Genomic DNA, 22,401 nt, shown 5'->3' with positions numbered 1-22,401 from the left:
TAGGTGTGAATACGAGGGCTGTGAAACTCGTAACTCAACTTACATTAGATACACTAGATGTAGTCTCAGTAGGAGGATATCTATGCACTTACAAATATATCATAACCAAATCGCCACCCATGAGTACTTGTTAAGAACACTAGAATACTCACAAGTAATAGGGATGCACATAAACTTAAGCTTTTAGAAGCAATGTTTATAAGAGAATATAGCCCTATCATAAACATACAATGCAACATGATTTCCAACATTAGCTCGTATAACAATGTTCTCGCCCACACAGCGAACCCCACCCCTCTACCCCCAACCAAACCCTTCTGTGTCCACCACACCCTGTCAATGTGAAGTCGGGTCATAAGCACCCTCTCCCTCCTTTTCCCACCCACTCCCTCCGTCCTCCCCTCCAACCGACCTCGCAATCCCCACCCCCCATACTGACGCGGTCAAGACGGGTCACACCCCACTACCCCCTCCCCCTCCACCACTCATGCATGTTAGGCTCTTGACATATATAAGCCATTGGACCATGCTATCTTATGTCATTTCTTTAAATTTTTTACTTTTGTAAGTATTGTTCCCCAACGGTCTATGTATCTGTATTGGTTTAGGAATTGATGTCTATTTTCTTGATTAGTAATTTTTTTTTATTGTTTATACCATTGTTCTTTGTTTCTGTATGTTGGTAATTTCATATGTTACAGATTTTCCTGATGATGTCTCTTTGCAGATGAAACGTTGAGAATTAAATGAATTACTTTGGCAATCTGGCTTATGCCCACCCCCTACATGGCCGAGTCCTTGTTAGAAAGCTTGAGAATACCCATAAGAAAATTAACAACCTCCTTAATGCTGTCAAATTTAACAACAAGAGAATATGCTCCCTCAATATTCAAATATATATATATATATATATATATATATATTTATAAGATAATTTTTATGGCTGTCGCGCATAGGACTCGAACCTACAGCTCTGAGGCCAAGAGGCAACTAAGACAGAGCCTTAACACGCTCAGCTACAGGAGGTACAAATATCTCTGAACTCTGAATGCTACTGGTTCCTGAGATTAGGAAAGATCACTGTCTGCGACCCCATTTCCTTTTTCACCAGAGATCCGACCTCAACTTGTAACAGGGGGTAAGGACTAGAATGATTCCCTTTCACGCTTCACCATTGTAACTATGTGAGAAATTCACTAGTGAACAGCAACATCAATCAGATAATTCTTATGGCTGTCGTGCATAGGACTTGAACCTACCACTCTGAGGCCAAGAGGCTACCAAGACCATGCCTTAACCCTCTCAGCTACAGGAGGTACAAAAATCTCTGAACTCAGAATGCTACTGGTTCCTGAGATTAGGAAAGATCACTGTCTGTGACCCTATTTCCTTTTTCACCAGGGATCTGACCTCAATTCATAGCAGGGGGTAAGGACCAGAACGAATCCCTTTCACACTTTGCCATTGAAACTATGTGAGAAATTCACTTATGAACAGTGTCATCAATCAGATATATTTTATGGCCAACACACATAGGACTCTAACCTACCACTCTGAGGCCAAGAGGCTACCAAGATGGTGCCTTCACCCACTCAGCTACAGGAGGTACAAAAATCTCTGAACTCAGAATGCTACTGGTTCCCAAGATTAGGAAAGATCACTGTCTGTGACCCCATTTCTTTTTTCACCAGAGATTCATCCTCAAATCGTAGCAGGGGGTAAGGACCGGAACAAATCCCTTTCACGCTTTGCCATTTGCCATCTCAGTAGCCTCTTGGCCTCAGAGCAGTAGGTTTGAGTCCTTTACGCAATGGCCATAAAAATTATCTGATTGATGTTGCTGTTAACTAGCAAATTCTCACATAGTTACAAGGGTGAAGTGTGAAAGAGATTTGTTCTGGTCCTGTACAACGCTGAATGGGTCCCAGTGAACAGATATACATTTTTATCAACCACAATATACTTTATTTCTAAGCCATCAACATCGAGAGACTCAAGGAGGCCAACATGAAACTGAAACGTGATATGGCCAAGGACTCGAACCAGGGCTACCATGTGACAGGTTAAGTCACCAACACTTGTCACGTGGTAGCCCCAGTTCGAGTCCTTGGCTGTACCAAGTTTCAATTTCAGCATGTTGGACTCCTTGAGTCTCTCTTGATGTTGATGGCTTAGAATTAAAGTGTGTTGCGGTTCATATATATATAATATATATATATATATATATATATATATATATATATAAAAATATATATATATATATATATATACACACACACAAACATATATATATTTATATATACCAATGGCTTTTTCCCCCTTACAGGGGAGGTAGCCAAAAACATCTCATCCCCACATACTCCATATATATGTGTGTGTATATATATACATATATATATATATATTGGATACTGAAACTTGCCATATTTCTATAAATCTGGAGACCCACTAATAAGTTTGGCCTATGACCCACAAGCAGGTAAATACAAACCTGGGGTCACGGAGTTTAAACTTGAATCCATGATATGAGAGGTGAGAACTGATGCAATGTGCTAAAAGGTACACCATAAACAAACAAAAACTCTGTGCCAAATAAACCCCCTAAGTCATGCAACATTCTTTCACAGCTGGAGAATCTTCGCTCAAAAAGGAATGCTGAGTCACTTTCAATTTCCACTGTTCCTCCTTTACACTACTCTTTTTGAACCTCTTGTTTACTGTGCCTATAACTCCACCTCGTTCCTTTTAGCACTCTGTGGTGAGGGATAAGAGTACTACTACTATATTCCCCTATATGGTGTAAGAGCCAACTATATAGGGGTACTCTCTTTGTATTTTTCTCCCACAAGGAGTCAAGGCAAAAGTATGCTTCAACTAAACCACTTCTCTTATATACAGGGATGAGGCCTTTGTATGTATATATTTTCTATGGTGATGTCCTCTCCAGAGGAATTAAAACACCTAGCATTAACCAGAATAAAATCTTTAGCATGCATTACCATATTAATGATGTTACTTGAGATAGTCTTAATGCATTCATTATGATGGTATCCCCTCAGCTGAATAAAATCTTCTACCACTGGTCACAATAAAATTCATAGAAAATGTCACCATGCTGAAGGATCTAATACTAATTCATAACTGAAATTCTTAAATTCTTCAGTTCAGATGAAGCATCTATACATCCTAGGCACCATCTGACCCAATTATGAATTCATAGGTTATTGACCAATAGGCAAATCTTCTATCTACTGCATTATGAAACACCTAAGCAAGATGCTGTAACGATTATAATTTATTTCATATTATTTGTTTTTGTTTTGTTATCATTTGTCTGTCTGATTTTCATTTATTATTATTTACTATTTACCTGTTTGTTTATTATTTAACTATACCTATGCATTTATTTATGTATTTTATTTGTTATTTACATTCTTATAGTTTTTATTTATTATTTTATTATTATTATTATTTTTTTTTTTTCGCATCCGACCTAGATATGGACCAAAAGGTCTCCTGTCGGCATGCTCCGCCTTTACCCCCACACAAGGGGATGACTGACACCCACCCTACACCCATTAAAAGAGGGGACGGGGGGGGGGGGGTCACTGATTAAATGAAGCGAACCTGCTGTGGATGTGCTGTGTCTTGCTACATTGCTTCTGACCCTGGGCATTGGGCGAGAGACAATGGTGACCTGTCATCCAAGAGGTGCCAAGAAAAGAATGAGGGAGAGGTGGTGAATGGGAGTGGAATATGTAAGGATGAAATGGGTGGGAGTGGATTTATGCCTTTGTTTTTTAGCTATCTCCATTCCCTTGTTAGGGGGAAAAAAGCTGTTGGTATATGTATATATATATGTATCTACCTAGTTGTATTTCACAGAAAGAGAGCTATGCTCGTAGTGACCCGCTTTTGTATCTTTCCACAACCAGTTTGTTCTTAAAGTCATGTATAGTTTTAGCACTCACTGTTTTCTCATTCAGTTTGTTCCAGATAACTATCACTGTGTGGGAAGCTATTCTTTTTCAGATCTCTTCTGTAACTGTCCTTCTAAAGTTCCTTCTCATGTCCTCTTGTTGTTCTTCTATCCCACTTTAGTAAGTCATCTCTATCAAGAATTTCTATCCGTTTCATAATTCTGTAGATGATTAGCAAATCACCTCTTCTTTGTTCCAGGGTTGGTAGATTTAGTTCATCCAATCTTTGTTCATATGTCAATTTGGAGAAAGTTGGTGCCATCTTTGTCGTTGCTCTTTGAATTCTTTCTAGTTTATGTTTTTTTTTAACTAGGTGTCCATAGTGTCACAGCATACTCTAATTTTGGTCTTATCAGTGTAACTAGTATTTTCTTTACCATTTCTTCATTCATGTAGTCAAAGGCTACTTTCATTGATCTTAATAAGTTAAAAATTTCTCCGACTAATTTGTTGACACATTTGTCTGGTGCCATGTCATTTGAGATAGTTACTCCAAGGTACCTTTCTGAGTTTACTTTTTTACTTCCTTTGCACCAATTTTATATTGATACAATATTCTATTTTTGCTTTTTCCAATTACTTTTTGGAAGGAGTTTGAATGTGTTTGAGATGAGGTGTCTGAGAAGTATGATGGGGGTTACTAGGCTGGATAGAGTGAGAAATGAGGAGGTGAGGAGGAGAACAGGGGTGGAAAGGGAGTTGGGAGATAGAGTTGATGAAAGAGTATTAGGATGGTTTGGACACATGGAAAGAATGAGTGAAGAAAGATTAGTAAAAGAGGTATGGAAGGCAGATGTGGAGGGAGTGAACATGAGGGGACATCCTAGGATGAGGTGGATGGATGGGGTGAAGGGGCTTTGGGGAAGAGGGGAATGTCTGTTGAGGAAGGACGGGAGAGGACAGAAGACAGGGGTGAATGGAGAATGGTTGTATATGGATGATGTTGTGATGCATGAGGTGGAATGGGCGGGGGATGGGGGATGAGGTAGTATGTGTGAGCAAAATTTGATGCAGCCCGAAGGGATTTCTCCCCGTCTTCTCCTTTTATGCATGGGGGACGGAGAGGGGGGTCGCCGATTTAATGAAGCGGCCTTGCTGTGGATGTGCTGTGTCTTGCGACACTGCCTCTGACCCAGGGCAGTGGACAGGGTGCAGGGATGACCCGTCATTTAGGAGGTGCAAAGATAAGAGGGAGGGTGGAGGGGTGTGGAGTGTATTCAGGGATGGAATGGGTGGGAATGATTTTATGCCTTTTCCTTTTTGGCTACCTCCCTTGTAAGGGGGAAAAAGCCTTGGTATATGTACGTATGTATGTATGTATGTATGTATATGTATGTATGTATGCTTTTTCCAATTCCATTATGTTACATTTCTTGATGTTGAAGTTCACTTCACACTTCTGACTCCATTGTCAGACTTTGTCCAGGTCTTCTTGAAAAGATTTGCAATCTTCCCCTGTACTTACTCTCTTTAGTGGTTTTGCATCACCTACAAAGAAGTTCATATAACTTTCCACACCTTCATCCATATCATTTGTTTAAATAGCAAACATTATCAGAGCCAATACAGAGCCTTGTGGGACTCCACTTATCATATCTTCCCAATCTGAGTTCTTGTCTCTAAGTACCACCCTCATTTTTTTCCTGTTTAAGAAATCTTTCATCCATTCCAATGATTTTCCTTGTATTCCACCTATTATTTAAATCTTTCTTAGTAGCTTTTTGTGTGGTACTTTGTCAAAAGCCTTTTTGTAAGTCCAAGAAAGCACAATCTGCCCATCCGTCTCTTTCTTGTATTATTTCTATTGATCTTGTATGAATGTATGTAAGTATATGTATGTATGCATGTATATATATATATATATATATATATATATATATATATATATATATATATATATACAGACGCTCCTCAACTTATGTTTTAGTTATGTTCCGAACGTAAGTTGAAAATGAACGTAAGTAGAAAATGAACGTAAGTTGTTACTGTACCATACATCCGTAAATTCTATTACCGTATCTTATAAAACACCCCTAAATCATTAATTATACACATAACATTGTAAAATGATAACATTAATTTCAAATAAATTAAATTCAAGCAACATAAATTGAGATGGTGGAGGAGGAGGGGGAGGAGGAGGAGGATGAGGCAAGGCATGTTCAGTCTGTCGTTTGTGCCATGTAAACAATGGACGCAGCGTCATGCGTAAGTATCGTTTGAACTACGGAGAGCGCGCTAAACTAAAAAATTCACTAAAAAAAATTTTTTTACATTTTTTTTACAGTCGGTTCAAACGTAAAATCGAAAAAACGTAAAACGAATGAACGTAAGTAGAGGAGCGTCTGTATATATATATATATATATATATATATGTATATATATATATACATACATATATATACATATATATATATATATATATATATATATATATATTATATATATATTGTAAAGAAAAGAAGCAGGTTTTTTAATGCAAGTTGAATTGAATATGACAGCATTTTCATAATGATTAGACTTCTTAATATTAACAATTCTTCTGATCAGGATTTTTCCTGCTGGGAGGTGAGTACAAACAAGATTTCCATAGTATTCCATTTTTTAAAAATCAAGCTTTTGTCTTCAAAGAGACATCTTCAGGATTGACAAATTGTCTATGAGGGAAGTACAGCTGGTAGTTAAAAGATGGAGTACTCAAACTCGAATCATACCTGTTTGCCTGGAGGTCACGGGGGGACGGGAGGGGAGGAGGGGACATCAATATAACGTCATCTCAAGAGCGTATCATTATAGAAGGGAATACTGGTCATATTGGATTGGATATTTATTGTAGGTACATTATCTCTAATATGGAAAGCCTCTAAAATTTTTAACCTTCTTGGGTCCTCACTGTGTCCGATGACTTTGGTACACTTAATCAGGGTGTCTCTGTCAATAGTCTGGTCATGATGTTTTGTGTAATGTTCTTGTATAACCCCATCCTGCTAATGTAAAGATAGTCTTCTGCTGAGACTACATCTGGTATGTCCAATGTATGTATAATTACAAGGTACACAACGCAGCCCTTGGCAAAACATTGAAATAGGTACACCATGTTGGTTTTGGATTAGAGTCAGTTCGACCATTACCATTGTTTTTCATAACCAATGAGCTGATTCTAGGATTTCTATAATAAATACAAACCTGGATTTCAGAGTTCTCACTGGTGGTGTACCAATTTTTCTTAATAATATCCCTGATTGCTTTTTCATCGTTTTTTTATAAGAATCACCTTTACTGATTTTTATATATGTATATGTATGTATATACATACATACATACATACATATATATATATATATATATATATATATATATATATATATACCTCCCTTGTAAGGGGGAAAAAGCATTATGATATATATATGTATGATATATATATATATGTATATATATATATATATATATATACATATATATATATATACATATATACATATATATATTTATATGAGTGTCAGTGGAGGAAGAATAAGCGAAGATGGGCTGGAACTCCTTTATTGCTTATAGGTTTCGACTGACTCAGTCTTCTTCAGTAAGCTGTCTACAAACTGCTTGAACCTTACAATTATACGCTCGAAGACGGTTCAAGCAGTTTGTAGACAGCTTACTGAAGAAGACCGAGTCGGTCGAAACGTGTAAGCAATAAAGGAGTTCCAGCCCATCTTCGCTTATTCTTCCTCCACCCATACTCTCATCTGTCCGAACCATTCATCCATATATATATATATAAGGGATTTCTCCCCATCTACTCTTTTTCTGCATGGGGGGACAGATAGGGAGGTTGCTGATTAAATGAAAGGGCTTTACTGTGGATGTGCTGTGTCTTGCTGCATTGCTTCTGACCCAGGGCAGTGGGTGAGATGCAGGGATGTTCCACCATCCAAGAGGAGCCAAGAAAAGGGGGAGGAAGGGGTGGTGAATGGGAGTGGAGTATGTGGGGATGAAATGGGTGGGGGAGTGGATTTCTGCATTTGACTTTGGCTACCTCCCTTGTAAGGGGGAAAAGGCCCTTGGTTATATGTATGTATATATGAATCTGTCTTAAACATACACATATTACATATATATATATTGCAGAAAACCATATATATATACATATATATATATATATATATATATATTATATATATTATATATATATATGCAAACAATCACATCACCGTGATACAAAAATGCAAAATAACCACAGGAGAAGGGAAACCACTCAGGAAATAAGATGCTATAATCCGAACATTTTCGTTTTTGCATATATATATATATATATATATATATATATATATATATATATATATATATATATATACACACACACACACACACATACAACCATATATATGTGTGTGTGTGACTGTGTGTGTATGTATGTATTAGATAAAAAGCAGTACTTACCTCTTGATACGTTTTACAACCCCTTTGACTGGCACATTTTGCTAATATGATAAGTGATCCAAGGGCAAATACCACAAAAATCTGAAAGAAAAGAGGAATATCTCAATCACGTTCCACAACTGTTGTCTTGAGTTTAATTGTAATTCCAATGTAACCACCAACAGTCCTTCACCCCTCCTACACATCTACCTGGGAAGAAATGTAGAAATGATGTCTGCATTATATTAGTATAGGTATATTTCTATATTACTGAGGAGGAGGAAAAGGAGGGGATGATGATGATGATGATGATGATGATGATGATGATGATGATGATGATGATGATGATGAAGACAATAGTTCTCATTTTCCTTCTACTAAGCAGTGACACAGAAACAGTCCCATTCTTACAAAATGAGGAGAGCAGTGTAATGTGACTATGAGAAGGTTTCAGGATTGTTGTGAGCTGCCATGAGGTCATGGTTTTTAGTCTGAGAAATTGAAGGCAACAAATGATTGATTTACAAACTAATTATAATTCTTTGATAGAGGAGACAATTTTAAAACACTGAAAAGATGAAAAAATAGTTATAAAAATAATAATAAAATTAGATGATCATATCTCAAGAAATCCTATCACAGAAATTGTGAATGTAATGACATAGCTACTATAACAGATACTTGACATTCCTTACATCAAAGTCCATCAAATCAGGTTTTGACACTATTTGCTCAAAGTTCTTCCATGCTTATCAAATCTTTTTAAAATCATCAGTACAACACAATGTACTTACAATATGTAAAAGATTTCCTGACACAATGCCTCCAGACTCATGGAAGGCTCGTGGGAAGTTAAGAAGTCCTCCACCAAGAGCTGCATTGACAATCAGAAACATGGCCTTTCCCCAACCGATGCCTGTGGAATTTCACATATAAGAAATAAAATTCAAGAAACCACCAACACAAATAAGCATCGTCCCCAGGTCTTTCTTGCAGGAGACCCATGTCTCCCAAGTAGCCAGCAATGGCCACCAAGCAGGCCTATAAATCTCTCAATGAAAAAATATTGTGTTGTTGACTAGGAATTATTAGTGTGGGGCATTGTAGAATGTGGTGCTCTATATGTCTTCTGTGTGGGGGTTGAATCTAGGTTGATCACACAGACAGTTGTTGGCTTTTGTGATGAAAGGGCATCCCAATCCATGTGTTGCCATGGGTTAATGAAAATGGCAGATAGTAGTGGTGAAATCTGCACCAGCATTGATCAGGAACAGACTATGGATTGTAGTAGATTTATTCAAATGACAAGTAATATAGACCAATTAAAAATGACCATAATGAATGAATAACTGATGACTGTAATGGAACACATGATTAGGACAAACAGTATCTAAAGATGGCAACTGCCAATGGTTTTGATAGAGTAATCATCATTTGAGGATAAAGCCTCTATTGACTGCCCAAGCAAAATATTGTACAATCAATACAGGTTTTGTCCTCAAATGGTGTTTATTCTGCTGGGGTCAAAAAGGACTACGAGTGCACTTCATAAACAATTAACAGCCCTGGGAGCAAGGACTGAAAAATTAGAAAGGTGGTGGGTTGTTATGTATGTTCAAGTAGTATGCTGCAGAGGTGGTAGATATAGACATAAATGTATCATTGTAGTTGGATGGAAAGAGGAGCATTTATCAGCACAAATAGAAAGAGAAGAAAATCACAGGCAAAAAGCAAAAAAAACTGCAAGTAATTATGGATAATGATGAAGACACATAAAAAAATTGTATTTAGGTTAGTCAGATATATACAAAGAGGTGCACACCCAAGGAAAATAAAGTTTAAATTGCAGACAACGATTTTTTTTTCATTTCTGTAGAGGGATGCACCAGAGAAAATGAGAAAACAAGAAAAATTGTAGAAACTCCAAATAAAAGGACTGAACAGGATAGGATTGTGTTTTACTGGAAAGTGATGGATCAGAAGATGAAGTGATAATGAAGAATGAGAACTAATGAACTAAAAAGACTGGAAGCAGCTTACATTGCCTTGGGCAAGATTAAAGACAAATAAGTTTGATAAATGTCAATATAGAAATGGGACCCCATAGGTATGGCTCCAACTCTGTATATTTAGTAATTGTATATTGGGTAAATACATACACACATATGACACATTGCAAAGAGAGGCTATTCCCTTAACATACAAAACCTTTATGGTTTATGTACATACTCACATACATACATATACAAAGGGCTTTTTTGCCCTTACAAGAGAGGTAGCCAAAGTCAAAGGCATAAATTCACTCCAACCCATTTCATCCCCACATATTCCACTCCCAATCACCACCCCTCCCTCCCTCCTTCTTTTCTTGGCTCCTCTTGGATGACAGGTCATCCCTGCATCTCAACCACTGCCCTGGGTCAGAAGCAATGTAGCAATACACAGCATATCCACAGCAAGGCTGCTTCATTTAATCAGCTACCCCCCCCCCCATCTGGGGGTATTGACAGCATGTTGTTGTGGGGTTAAAAGCTGCTCAGAGCCACACATCATTTTGTCTGTGTTAGAGGAAATCTCTATTCATAGAGAAATGATGCTACTTTATTATAATGCAACTGCCCCTCCATTATGTTGTCCTCCCACTCTAATAAAACACTTCTCTGAATATTCATTTCCTTTTTTGCTGAACCCTATGGTAGGATAGAAAGAATACTGCCACCAGGTGTTACTACTTGAGTCATGAGTCATAAAAGGCAACAAAAATGGGATGGGGATAGGATCAGGCATGATACAAAAAAAAAAAAAAAAAAAAAAAAATACTATTTAAAAAAAATTATACAAACAAAGACACATTAGTTACCTGGTGTATAAGAAGTTTCACTAACTTCACATGAATCAATTCCACTATTTTCAATGATTAAAACTGGACTATCTTGTCTTATTAGGCCTCGGGGTGATCTGATAAGCCGGTCTTCAGAGTAGCCATCTATATGAGGTTGCTCTACTCCTATGTGTCCCATGCTGTCTGTATGTTGATGTAAATCTGTAAATATTTTTTTCAGCAATATAAAAACTATTTCATCAAATCATACATTTCCATTCTGTTCTCACATGCTCATCAAAAACATGTGATACATAAAGTACATCAGTTCCACCATATGTGCAAGAAGAGTGTTCTTGATAATTACTACATAGTGTGAATACAGGGAATCCCCTGTATATGAAAATCTTCTATATGAAGATTCAAAGGTATGAAAAGGAAAAAGTGAGGACAATTTTCTTTATACGAAAGGCATATGCTTCAATAGTACAAAAAGAGGTATGAAAAAATCATGAAACACTGTATAGAACCAAGTTCACTGCATGAGCAACTGCAGCACCTGTCTCACTTCAATATATGAATGATCAATATTTGAAAGTGTTTAAAGGTACATATCCCTTTCATATGTAGGGAATTTCCTATACTTAATTCAATGGGGAAAATGGAGTGAAGTTCTTGGATTTATCGTACATATACACATATGATATATATATATATATATCATTCACATTTTCACACAGTACAACTCAGAAACTACCACAATTAATGGTGATATACAAAGTAATTAGAGTTGTGATATCTGTGCTTGTGTGATCCTGGAATTTTACCCTTTTCCCATCTAAACTCAATCACCAACTGCTTCTATTTCTCCTTAGAATTACTGAGTGCAGTATCATTCACAAATAACAACTTGCTCATTTCCTTTGTCTTTTCATTCTTACTAACTAACTCCAAATCTGTCAAGTAGCCTACCTATTCAAGTGATAGTGGGGAAATAAGTAGTCTTCTGGTTGTGATCCTCACCTTTGGGAATTTTAGCCAGTCTTTGTTTCATTCCTGTGTGTCTGTCATACTGTGCTTTAAATGAGGCTATTAAGGGTGCAGTCACACACTCTGGGAGTACATTTCAGTGGCCAATGACTAATGGCAAACCGGTTTCCCTTCAGCATAGTTCTCCAGTAATCCAGTTTTGACAGTTTTAAGGAATGCCCTTTAAGGTTGTTGTCATTTCTAATAAAAAGTTTCCTTCATCACTCTACATATACAGTGAACAACTGTGACTATATCACAAAACTATAATATCGCCCTACATTCATCTCAAAACATTAATTCTGGCTGCCACAAACACCATACTACTTATTGTAAGACTCTTGATAGCACTCAACAGAATTTCCATAGCTCCATTTATCTATAATTCAGTCATCTCTTAACTAACATATAAGATTAATTGGCTTTGAAATTATAGAACTGATATACCCACAATGAGTGCACGAGTTTGGTCATCATTATATCCATCTGCTTTAATCCTCTCATGGAAAGGAGGAAGATGAAGAATATGTTAACGACCCTCCTCAATTAAGTGTCTTTTAGGTTAGTCTGAGTTAATTACTGCTCTTACCCCTACAAAGGATAACATAAAGAGTATGCAATCTTAATCAATACAATTGAGAGGCAAACTATTAGAATGGATTAAGACTTTTGATGGAAAGATACACAAGGACAGTAGTAAAGGATGAGATGACAAGCTGGAGAGCAGTAATGAGCAGAGTTCCACAAGGTTCAGTACTTGCACCAATAATGTTTCTTGTCTATGTTAATGACATGATGGAAGGAACAAGCTATGCCAACATGTTTGCAGATGATGCAAAAATCATGAGAAGAGTGAAAAATGACAAGGACAATAGAATTTAACAAAAAGATCTAGATACTATTTTTGCATGGAGCCATGAATGAGATATGAAGTTCAATACCAAAAAATGCAAAGTACTGGAAACGGACAATAGCGGCAAATGTCCATCCTTACACTATTCCTTGGGAAACAAACACATTACAAAAGCAAAAGAGGAGAAAGACTTGGGAGTGTTGATAAAAGACAACCTGTCATCTGACAGACATATCAACAGGATTGTGGGAGAGACATATGGACTACTGCAGAAGATTAAAGTGGCATTCTATTATATGGATAAAGAGATGATGAAAAAACTCATCGAAACCTTGATATATGATTGGAATATGTGTCAGTAGCATGGTCCCCATACAGAGTGAAGGATATAAGCAAGATTGAGAGAATACAAAGGGCAGCAACCAAACTGGTCCCCAGCCTGGGAGATAAACCATATGAGGAAAGACTAAAAGTTCTGCATCTACAAACTTTGAAAGATCGAAGAGAAAGAAGTGACATGATTACTGTGTTTAGGTCACTAAAGGGGATAGATTGCACTAATTTTTTTCCATATAGATGTATCAATATGTGGAATAGCTTAGAAGGTGATATAGCCCAAGCTCAAACAATACACGAGTTCAAATCTAAATATGATCATTGGAAACCAAAGATATAGATTAAGCTGGGACTGTACATGGATTTGAGTCTAGGTATGTTAGAAAATTAGAGAATAGGAGACAGGACCCATTAAGCGTTACTCCTTTCCTGTATACTAGTTAGGTAAATACACATAAATCTTATCAGTTTAAAAATCAAACTATGCTTTTGTTATTTGTTTCCAATGATTTGGGATAGAAACAAACTTCTATCACCCCCCAGACACCAGAGAGGATGAATTCCACAGCTTATATAAAAGCATAAGGAGCAAACTCCTAAATCAAACTACATCACTGCCTGAAATTGTAGTATTAGGTGACTTGAACTTCCCTAATGTGAACTGTGGATAGGATACTAATGTCATAAATACCAGTAATGTGCAGTTAAACATGTGGCTTGAATTGGCAAATTCCTCATACTGGTCCCAGGTGATGAAAACAGCAACCCATGGCAATAACATCTTAGATTTAACATGGACCAATGATGAAGATGCCATTGAAAATATCACTGTGACCTCCCACATCAATATCTGATCATAATGTTATGTGTGTAGAAACTAATTGGACACTAGAAAAGAAGAACCACAGGAATAACAAATACAAAAGCAGATTTTAGTTTAAATTTCCACAAAGCAGACTGGAAGGAGTTTAATAATGCACTGTCATTTATTGGCTGGAGAAATCTTCTTCACAATGAAGACCCAGTTTCAAACTTTGCAAATTTCTTGAACACAGTGGCCAACTTATGTGAACAATTTGTTTCCAGAGAGCAAAACAGTAGCAAAAGAACAGATAATTATAACAAAAGATGTAAGAGTCTGATGCGAAAAAAGCACAAGCTGACCAAGAGGCTTCCAAAACTCCTTGGTACTATGAAAAACTGTCTTGGAGCAGTTAAAATCCATTGAAGAAGAAATCATCAGCTCTCACCAGGAGAAGGCCTTGCATGCAGAACAAAATACAGTCAACAAAAATCAAAATAAATCCAGGATACTTCTACAAAAATGCAAAACAATTTGCACAAACCAAGCCTGTGATGGGCACACTGATTGATGACAATGGGACAGAATTCCCAGACCAAGAGGAAACTGCTGAATTACTAAACAACCAATACAATTTTTTTCTTCAGAAGTGTCAAAAGAATGTATTGAAAAAGCAATATGCTCACTATCTGGAACTTCCACCCCTGGCCCAGATGGTGTATCAGCACACCTCTTCAAAAACTGTATGTTGCCATTGTGGAAACCTTTAAAACTGCTGATGGAAGAATCTTTGAAACAGAGCTATTTGCATGTCCCACTGAAAACTGCAGCTATTGTTCCAATTCATAGAGGAGGAAACAGAAAAATACCAATAATCACCACCCTGTGTCCCTGACCTCCAACATGGGGGAGCTTTTTGAAAGGATTATTAAGGCTGCTACTGTACAATATCTTGAGGAGTCCAATCTAATGAATGAGACTCAACATGGCTTTCAAGCTGGTCGATCATGCCTGTCAGCCTTTCTTGAACGCTATGACACAATAATGAACAACATCTTATGTCCTGTTACAAGAACAGATGCCATTTATTTCAATTTCAGCAAGGTCTTTGATAATATGGACCACAAGGTTCTACTGCACAAACTCTGTGACCTAAAAATCTCAATAGAATTAGGTGCATGGGTTGCTGAATTTCTTACAGGAAGAAAGCAGTTTGTATGAGTACAGGGCAAGAGAATGTAGTAAGCAATGTGATCAACTTGGTCCCACATGCATGACATACCCACACCAGACACCTCAGAAATACAAATCTCTTCCTACGCAGATGACATAACAATCACATGCACACATCGTAACACAGACAAAGCTGCAGAAATAATCCAGCCATACCTTGATACACTCAACACATGGTTCATCACAAACAGACTCAAAATAGCTCCAACCAAATCTACAGCAACACTTCTCACTAACTAGACAAAAGAACACAAATACATACCTCATCTCTACATCAACAACACTCAAACACACCGAAAATTTTTGGTGTAACATATGATACATCCATGTCTTTCAAACAACACATCACAAACATAAAAAACAAATGCACACCTAGAATTAACGCACTTAGGTCAATCACTGGAACAACATTTGGACAAAACAAAGAAACTAATACAACAATATACAAACAATGCTTATGCTCAGTGATGAATTATGCGAGTCCTGCATGGGCTCCTAATCTCAGTGAGACACACCACAACACCCCTCAAATCATACAAAAAAAAGCCCTAAAAACAATTACAGGCTGCACAAATACAACACCTACAGACCATTTACACCATGAAACAAAAGTCCTCAAAGTCAAGGACCACCTCGACACGAGAGGCACAAACACTTGCCGCAGCCACCACAAACACATCACACCCGCTACACTACATAGCAGAACACCCACACACACCAAGAAACATTAAAACAACACCCAAAGACCTGTATCACACACAGATACTCTCTTCTCTTCCTCCACAACCACCAAATACCAGCCTCCGGAAACATATTCATAATCATATCACTCACCGCTCCATTAACACATTGAAAGATAACACATTGCTGCATGCCAGACCCCCTGATATCCACCCTTCTGAATCCTCTCTCCCACGAAAGGACAGAGTCCACCTGGCCAGACTGTGGTGCGGCCACCACCCAGCACTTCTAAGCTACCAGAAGAGGCTGGATGACCGCATTGTGAACAGCTACCCAGGATGTAACACTTCACCCTATACCATACAACACATAATGGAAGACTGCATTACACACAATCATGCACGCAAACAACACAAAGGATTACAAAGGATTACAACGGCGGAGCATGCTGACAGGAGACCTTTTGGTCAATATCTAGGTTGGATGCGAAAAAAAAAATCATAATAATACAATCATAATAATACAACATACACTCTATAAAGGATTTGTGGGAAAACCCAGTTTCGGCTGTGGCATTCCTTGGGGAGACGGGACTCCTCGGACAGACAGTCTAGGGAACGACAACAACAACAACAATAACTCGGTCCCACAAGGAATGGTCCTAGGACTGGTATTATTCCTTATTCTTATGTTGGACATAAAACTGTGGAATCAGTAGCTTTGCTGATGATACTAGGCTACTTAGAGCTATCAGTTCAGTCAGAGACAAGTTGACTTTATAGAGAGATCTGGACCATGTATATAATTGGGCTGAGGTTAACTACAAGGTGTTCAATGGTAGTAAATTCCAATACATCAACTTCAGATGCAAGGAGGAGACTAGTCACAAGAACTACATTAACCCCAGCCTATTTATAAGATAGAGAATGTACAAAATCTCTGTGTAATTTTATCGAGTAACTGTGATTTCAAGGAGCATGTCACAGTCCTAGTGAATTTTTTTTATCAACTTTCTGGCTGGATATTAAGAACATTTAAAACCTGAGATAAACTCACAATGCTAACACTCTGGAAATCCCTTGTACTGCCAAGGCTTGATTACTGGTACCAACTATGGAGTCCAACCAGTGCTAATGAAATAAATCTGTTAGAGAAAATAAAAATACAATTCACAAAAAATATAAACATTTAAAAGATCACAGTTACTCAGAAAGGCTAATGTCCCTGAATCTCTACTTTTTGGAGAGAAGATAGGATAGATATACCATAATATTCTTTTGAAAAATAATGGAGGAAAAAGCACCAAATCTGACAAGCCCTTTAATATCACAGGTGTCTGAATGCAGAGGCAGAAGCTGCATTATCAACACTGTTCAATGTGGCAGAGCTGCATCACTATAGTATAACAGCTTCAGATGAAGAGCTGCCCGACTCTTCAACTGCACCCCAAGAGAGGTTCAAGATAAAACGAGTTGCTCAGTGGACTCTTTCAAATGCCAGGTGGATAAATTCCTAGCCAAACTGGAAGATATCCCCAGAGATCCTGATGGGCAAAACTCCTTGGTGAAGGCTGAGGAAAACTGGAGGTGGACACGATGGTCGATGCATTAGCCTGGTGGGATGATAAACCCACCTAACCAAATCAAGTAAATCAAGACTCGAGTCATGTAAGTTCCTTAGAAAAAACAATCTCGTAAGACCAATAGATGAAATAGCGATATTAATTACCTTTTGAAATCCCATATTTACTCATTTCCCTTGCCTAAGGATATGGAGGAGCAGGAATTCTTATCCCCAACTCGAGGTACAGCTGATAACGTTAAGTTAGCAAGAAACCTTGTTACCAAAAAGAAAAGTTTGACACAAAACTTCGGTAATCTGAATTCATAAACTTACAATAAAACCTACATTTTCTTAACAATACTTACGTGAGCTCCTGGAAGTTCTACTAGATGCACTTGTGCCAGGTGAGTATGAATTCGGTGGAGTTGTACCATCTTCTCTTTCACCAAATCTTGCATACTTAGATCTTGCTCTTCGTTTCTTCCTCGATGCTACAGAAGCTATGACCCCAACCACAACCCCATCATAGTTATCCACATTACCCTCTTCCTGCATCATTGATAATGTTATATTGATCTTACAATTCTTTTCTTTAAATTATATGTGCTATTCAGCTCATTTGACGCTCACTGCATGGGTACTGAACGATACATTTTGCTGATACTACCTCCCACCATTCACACACTCGTGACTCCCCCTTTGTTTATGTTTGCTTGTCATTGTTAACAGCTGATACGGAGGACACTTTTACTACTTATCTAACAGTGACCAAATTTTACATCGTAGATTAGATTCATATATTATTATATAAGCTTGGATAATATTACAAAAATAAATCTTTGATAATTGTTCGGTCATTTGCAGATGCATTCGATCCATTAGTGAAAACTGCCATCATTTTTTTTTTATAGTTCTCAATAGTACCAGTTTTTTAATTCGAGATCCTAGTGCATTATGTTCGAGGACAGTACGAGTAACTTTTATGTGAGTTTAGCTTGTATGTGTCGAGTGACTCGTGTCTTTTGTCATGTTTTTAGTTAATTGGCCTTTTCTTGGAACTACATGTACTCTTTTATCTTTAGAGGGTTGTCATTTCTTATTTATTTATCTATTTATTTGTCTATCTATTTGTTTTTTTTATTTTTGATTCATTCATTTATTCATCTATCTATTGTATTTATATATTTATTTAGATTATTTGTTTTGTTTTACATTGTTTTATTCCATTCTTTTTATTCTTTTTCTCTGGAAAAATACATTTTCATATCCTGTGTTCTCATAGCTTGAAACTGTGTCCACATTTTTTTATTTTCATTATATTCTAACTGATTCATTTTCTATTTACCTATTTCCTATTTATCTTTATTTCTTATTTATTCATTTATTTGTTTGTTTATTTATTTATTTTCATTTAGTTTTTGTACAGACAAATTTATGTAACCGATTGTTCCCCCAAGGTGCACTTGAATAGGGTCATGTCTCCTCCCTCCTTTCCACGAATGACGATATATCCAGTGCAGAGTAATCCAAAACAACAACAAAATTTCAGGCACAAAAATAATCTTTTCACCTTTACAGCTCAATCACTTCATGAGTGACATCCAAACTCCAGAATCAGAACTAAACACCAATGTTATCTCACATTGCGGGTCACACGAGCATAGCTCTTCTCCCGCAAAATACAACTAGGTAAATATATGCAGATCACCTAATAATAAACCAACTAGGTATATACAAAATAGCAGCAAAGCACACCCAACCCTACTTGAATAAATTAGAATAATGACTCAAAAATAATAGAATGGAAGCACCCCTGAATTTAACAGCGTACAGCCTTACACCGTACAGCCGTGATTTAAACACCACCCATTGGAAAAAAAAAATAAAAAAATAAATAAACAATAATTATAATAAATAAATAAAACCAAATAAGATTCTAGCTCTCCCATTTGATAATTTAATCGTACGACTTTCAGCCCACATATCAAGAACCTGATAACAAAAATTTACTTACAGAGAGAACCTCTAATGGTCATCGAGTAATTCATAAGAACCACCCTTGACTACGTATCCACAGGATGATTCCTAACGATCAGCAAGACGAATAAATTAAAGTCTGTACAGAATGGAGCACTATGAGTAATAACAGGATGTTCCACATGAAAATGGCAGGAACACAGTCCTACACCAGAATCCGTAACACCAAACATCCATCACACATCACTCAAGCACCATCAACTGAACGTGAAAAATAGTATTATACTATTCAAACATATATAACAATCTGCCACACAAAAACACATACACACTCAGATCACTAAATAAGTCTTTCAAGACAGATCACCAAAATTAATACTCCAATACTAACCCCTAAACATAAGCCCCACAAAAAAAAAGAGAGAGAAAAAAAAAATAGAATCACACTGGCATGCCCGCGTTCAGGATACCATCCAGCATTAAGACAGTACCAACACAGAATAGGCCTGACCACAGACTCTAGCTGCCCCAGATGCAAACACCACGCAGAGAACACAGAACACTGCATACTGCAATACCCCACACTAACAATTCCCAGACAACCCACTTCCCTAAGTGAGTTATGGTCCCACCCGGAGGTTGTTGCAGGTTACCTGCAAAAGACCAGGAACGTGTTGGCCCTTCTTTCGTCCAAGTGGTTGAAGCAGATGTCCACTCGGATATCTAACCTCCTACCAACCAAATGCTCAAAATGTGTTGACGATGTTGTCCTTGGAATTAAGCAACTTCTCAGTCTCAGTTCTTAGTCGTACCAATTATAGACCATTCTTCCAATCTACCTGTGAATCTCCTCCCCCGGTTTTCTCTTGTAGGATAACCGCGTCCTCAGGTAACCGGACACGGCTATCTTTTCAGCCCATAAGTCATCAAGTTAAAAGGTTTTGTGTTGCTGTTTGGTAGACGTGAGTACAGTATGTAGGATAGTGCGGTGATTGCATCTGGGGCAACTGGACTCTCGTCTTACCAAACTGATATTTCTCATCACTTTGATCTATGTTCTTATTTGTGTATTTATGTGATTGATTAGTTGCTTGGTGAGTTGCATGGTTATTTATTTATTTATCTATTTTTGTCCGTTTGCTTATTTGTCTGTTTCATCAATAACTTGTTTACTTATGTATGCATGTATATATATATACTGTATATATATATATATATATATATATATATATATATATATATATATATATATACATTTTATTACTATTTATTCACCATACTTTTACTGGCTTAATTTTCTACCCAGCAGAAAAAATAAGTCTACTTTTAAGATTTACAGTATTTTATGACAATGCACCCGAACAAGGGCCTTATTTTGGTGAGAGACAGGGGGACATGACCCCTAACTTTTGAAGATTATATCAGCCACCCTAAAAAAAAGAAAAAAAAAAAAAAATCTTCTCAGGCCAATACTGGTATAATTCAATTTTGGGAAATAAGTATCTATCGTTTGCAAATTAAAATTCATTAAAGTTGAATAAAGATTCATACATCAAGGATTTATAAGGACTGGTATATATGATTATGTGACATTGAACTTTTCCTACTATACAACAATTTTCTGTTATGTTGAGGTAAAGTTAGCGGTTTAAATCATAAGCCGAATATAAGTTTTCTTATCTTATATCTTTTCCTCCGCCAAGGAAAACATTGGCCTGCTTTCATTATCTTCTTATCATGCCTATGTATGAACTTCTATGTACTACCGTTTTGAAATCATATCTTATCTGCTCACAAGACGTGAGTTTCAATGACCGATATCTAATTAGCCCTGTACCTACTGTGGCGGTCTGACAGGACTCTGAACCATAGCGTAGTATCATTATCATCATCGATTGGGGGCGTCATACGCCAAGGGCCGCGTTGCTTCACTCACACGCCCACGCCGATTCCAAGGGTTTCTCCGAGCAAGTTCTCATGAAAACACCCTTCCCATTCCAAACAACTCTCGACAGGTTCCCCAGTTATGAATTCTGTGGGCGTCCCCTTCGTTTCCTCCGTCGAGGGTTGTCTCTTGTGGAGACAGTCCTGTGAGGAAGATCAACATCAGGAAAACATGCTACGTGTCCATATAGCTGAAGTTGACGTTCACGAATTATGCATATAACTGACCTAAATTGAATCTCACAGTAAATTCTCTGGTTTGATACGAAGTTATTCCAGATATACCAAAGGCACTTAGTACCAAAGACATCAAGACGATTCTTCAGGTCAGCAGTCAGTGTCCATATCTCATGGCCGTACAGCAAGACAGGGAGCACAAGTAGCTTGAAGATTCGAATCTTAGCCCTCATGGATAAATAACGACAACGCCATATATATTCTGGCTGAGGCTGAGTCCACAACACCATAAGCAATACCAATCCTTCGAAGTACTTCCTGAAATCGCTTGTTTGCGAAAACGTCGTCATAACTCAAAATATCGAATTTTTCAGGAGAGGCATTTTAAAGTTTCAAAACGCTCCCAATATTATAAAAAGCCCTCAAACACCATAGGTGGAACATTTTTTGGAGCATCAAATACGCCTCTAAAGTTTATAGAAGTTGAAACAATCATAATCTTTACTAAGTCTAAAATATTTGTTGGAACAAGTTGGAACATGTAAGGTTATGTCGTTGGGACATTTAGTACTCCCTAGCGGTCTATTTTTGA

The 22,401-nt window shown here is 37.3% G+C and overlaps 1 protein-coding gene across 1 annotated transcript in view; it reads right to left on the bottom strand.

Annotated features, from left to right (window-relative positions):
- Positions 1–18,438, bottom strand: part of LOC143021514 (sodium-coupled neutral amino acid transporter 7-like) — a 35,980-nt gene extending 17,542 nt beyond the window's left edge. The window contains exons 1-4 of the mRNA XM_076179089.1: positions 18,077–18,438; positions 11,254–11,436; positions 9,188–9,309; positions 8,415–8,495 (exon numbers count right to left, since the gene is read on the bottom strand). Coding sequence (XP_076035204.1) covers positions 8,415–8,495; positions 9,188–9,309; positions 11,254–11,436; positions 18,077–18,269 — 579 coding nt within the window. The 5' untranslated portion in view covers positions 18,270–18,438. The remainder of the gene's footprint in view (positions 1–8,414; positions 8,496–9,187; positions 9,310–11,253; positions 11,437–18,076) is intronic.
- Positions 18,439–22,401: the final 3,963 nt, after the last annotated feature.

Source organism: Oratosquilla oratoria, chromosome 42 (assembly GCF_046742065.1).
Source record: "Oratosquilla oratoria isolate Oo_2021 chromosome 42, ASM4674206v1, whole genome shotgun sequence".
Taxonomy (NCBI): Eukaryota; Metazoa; Arthropoda; class Malacostraca; order Stomatopoda; family Squillidae; genus Oratosquilla; species Oratosquilla oratoria.
The sequence above is the reverse complement of the archived record's forward strand: the minus strand, read 5'-3'. Positions and strand labels throughout refer to the sequence as shown.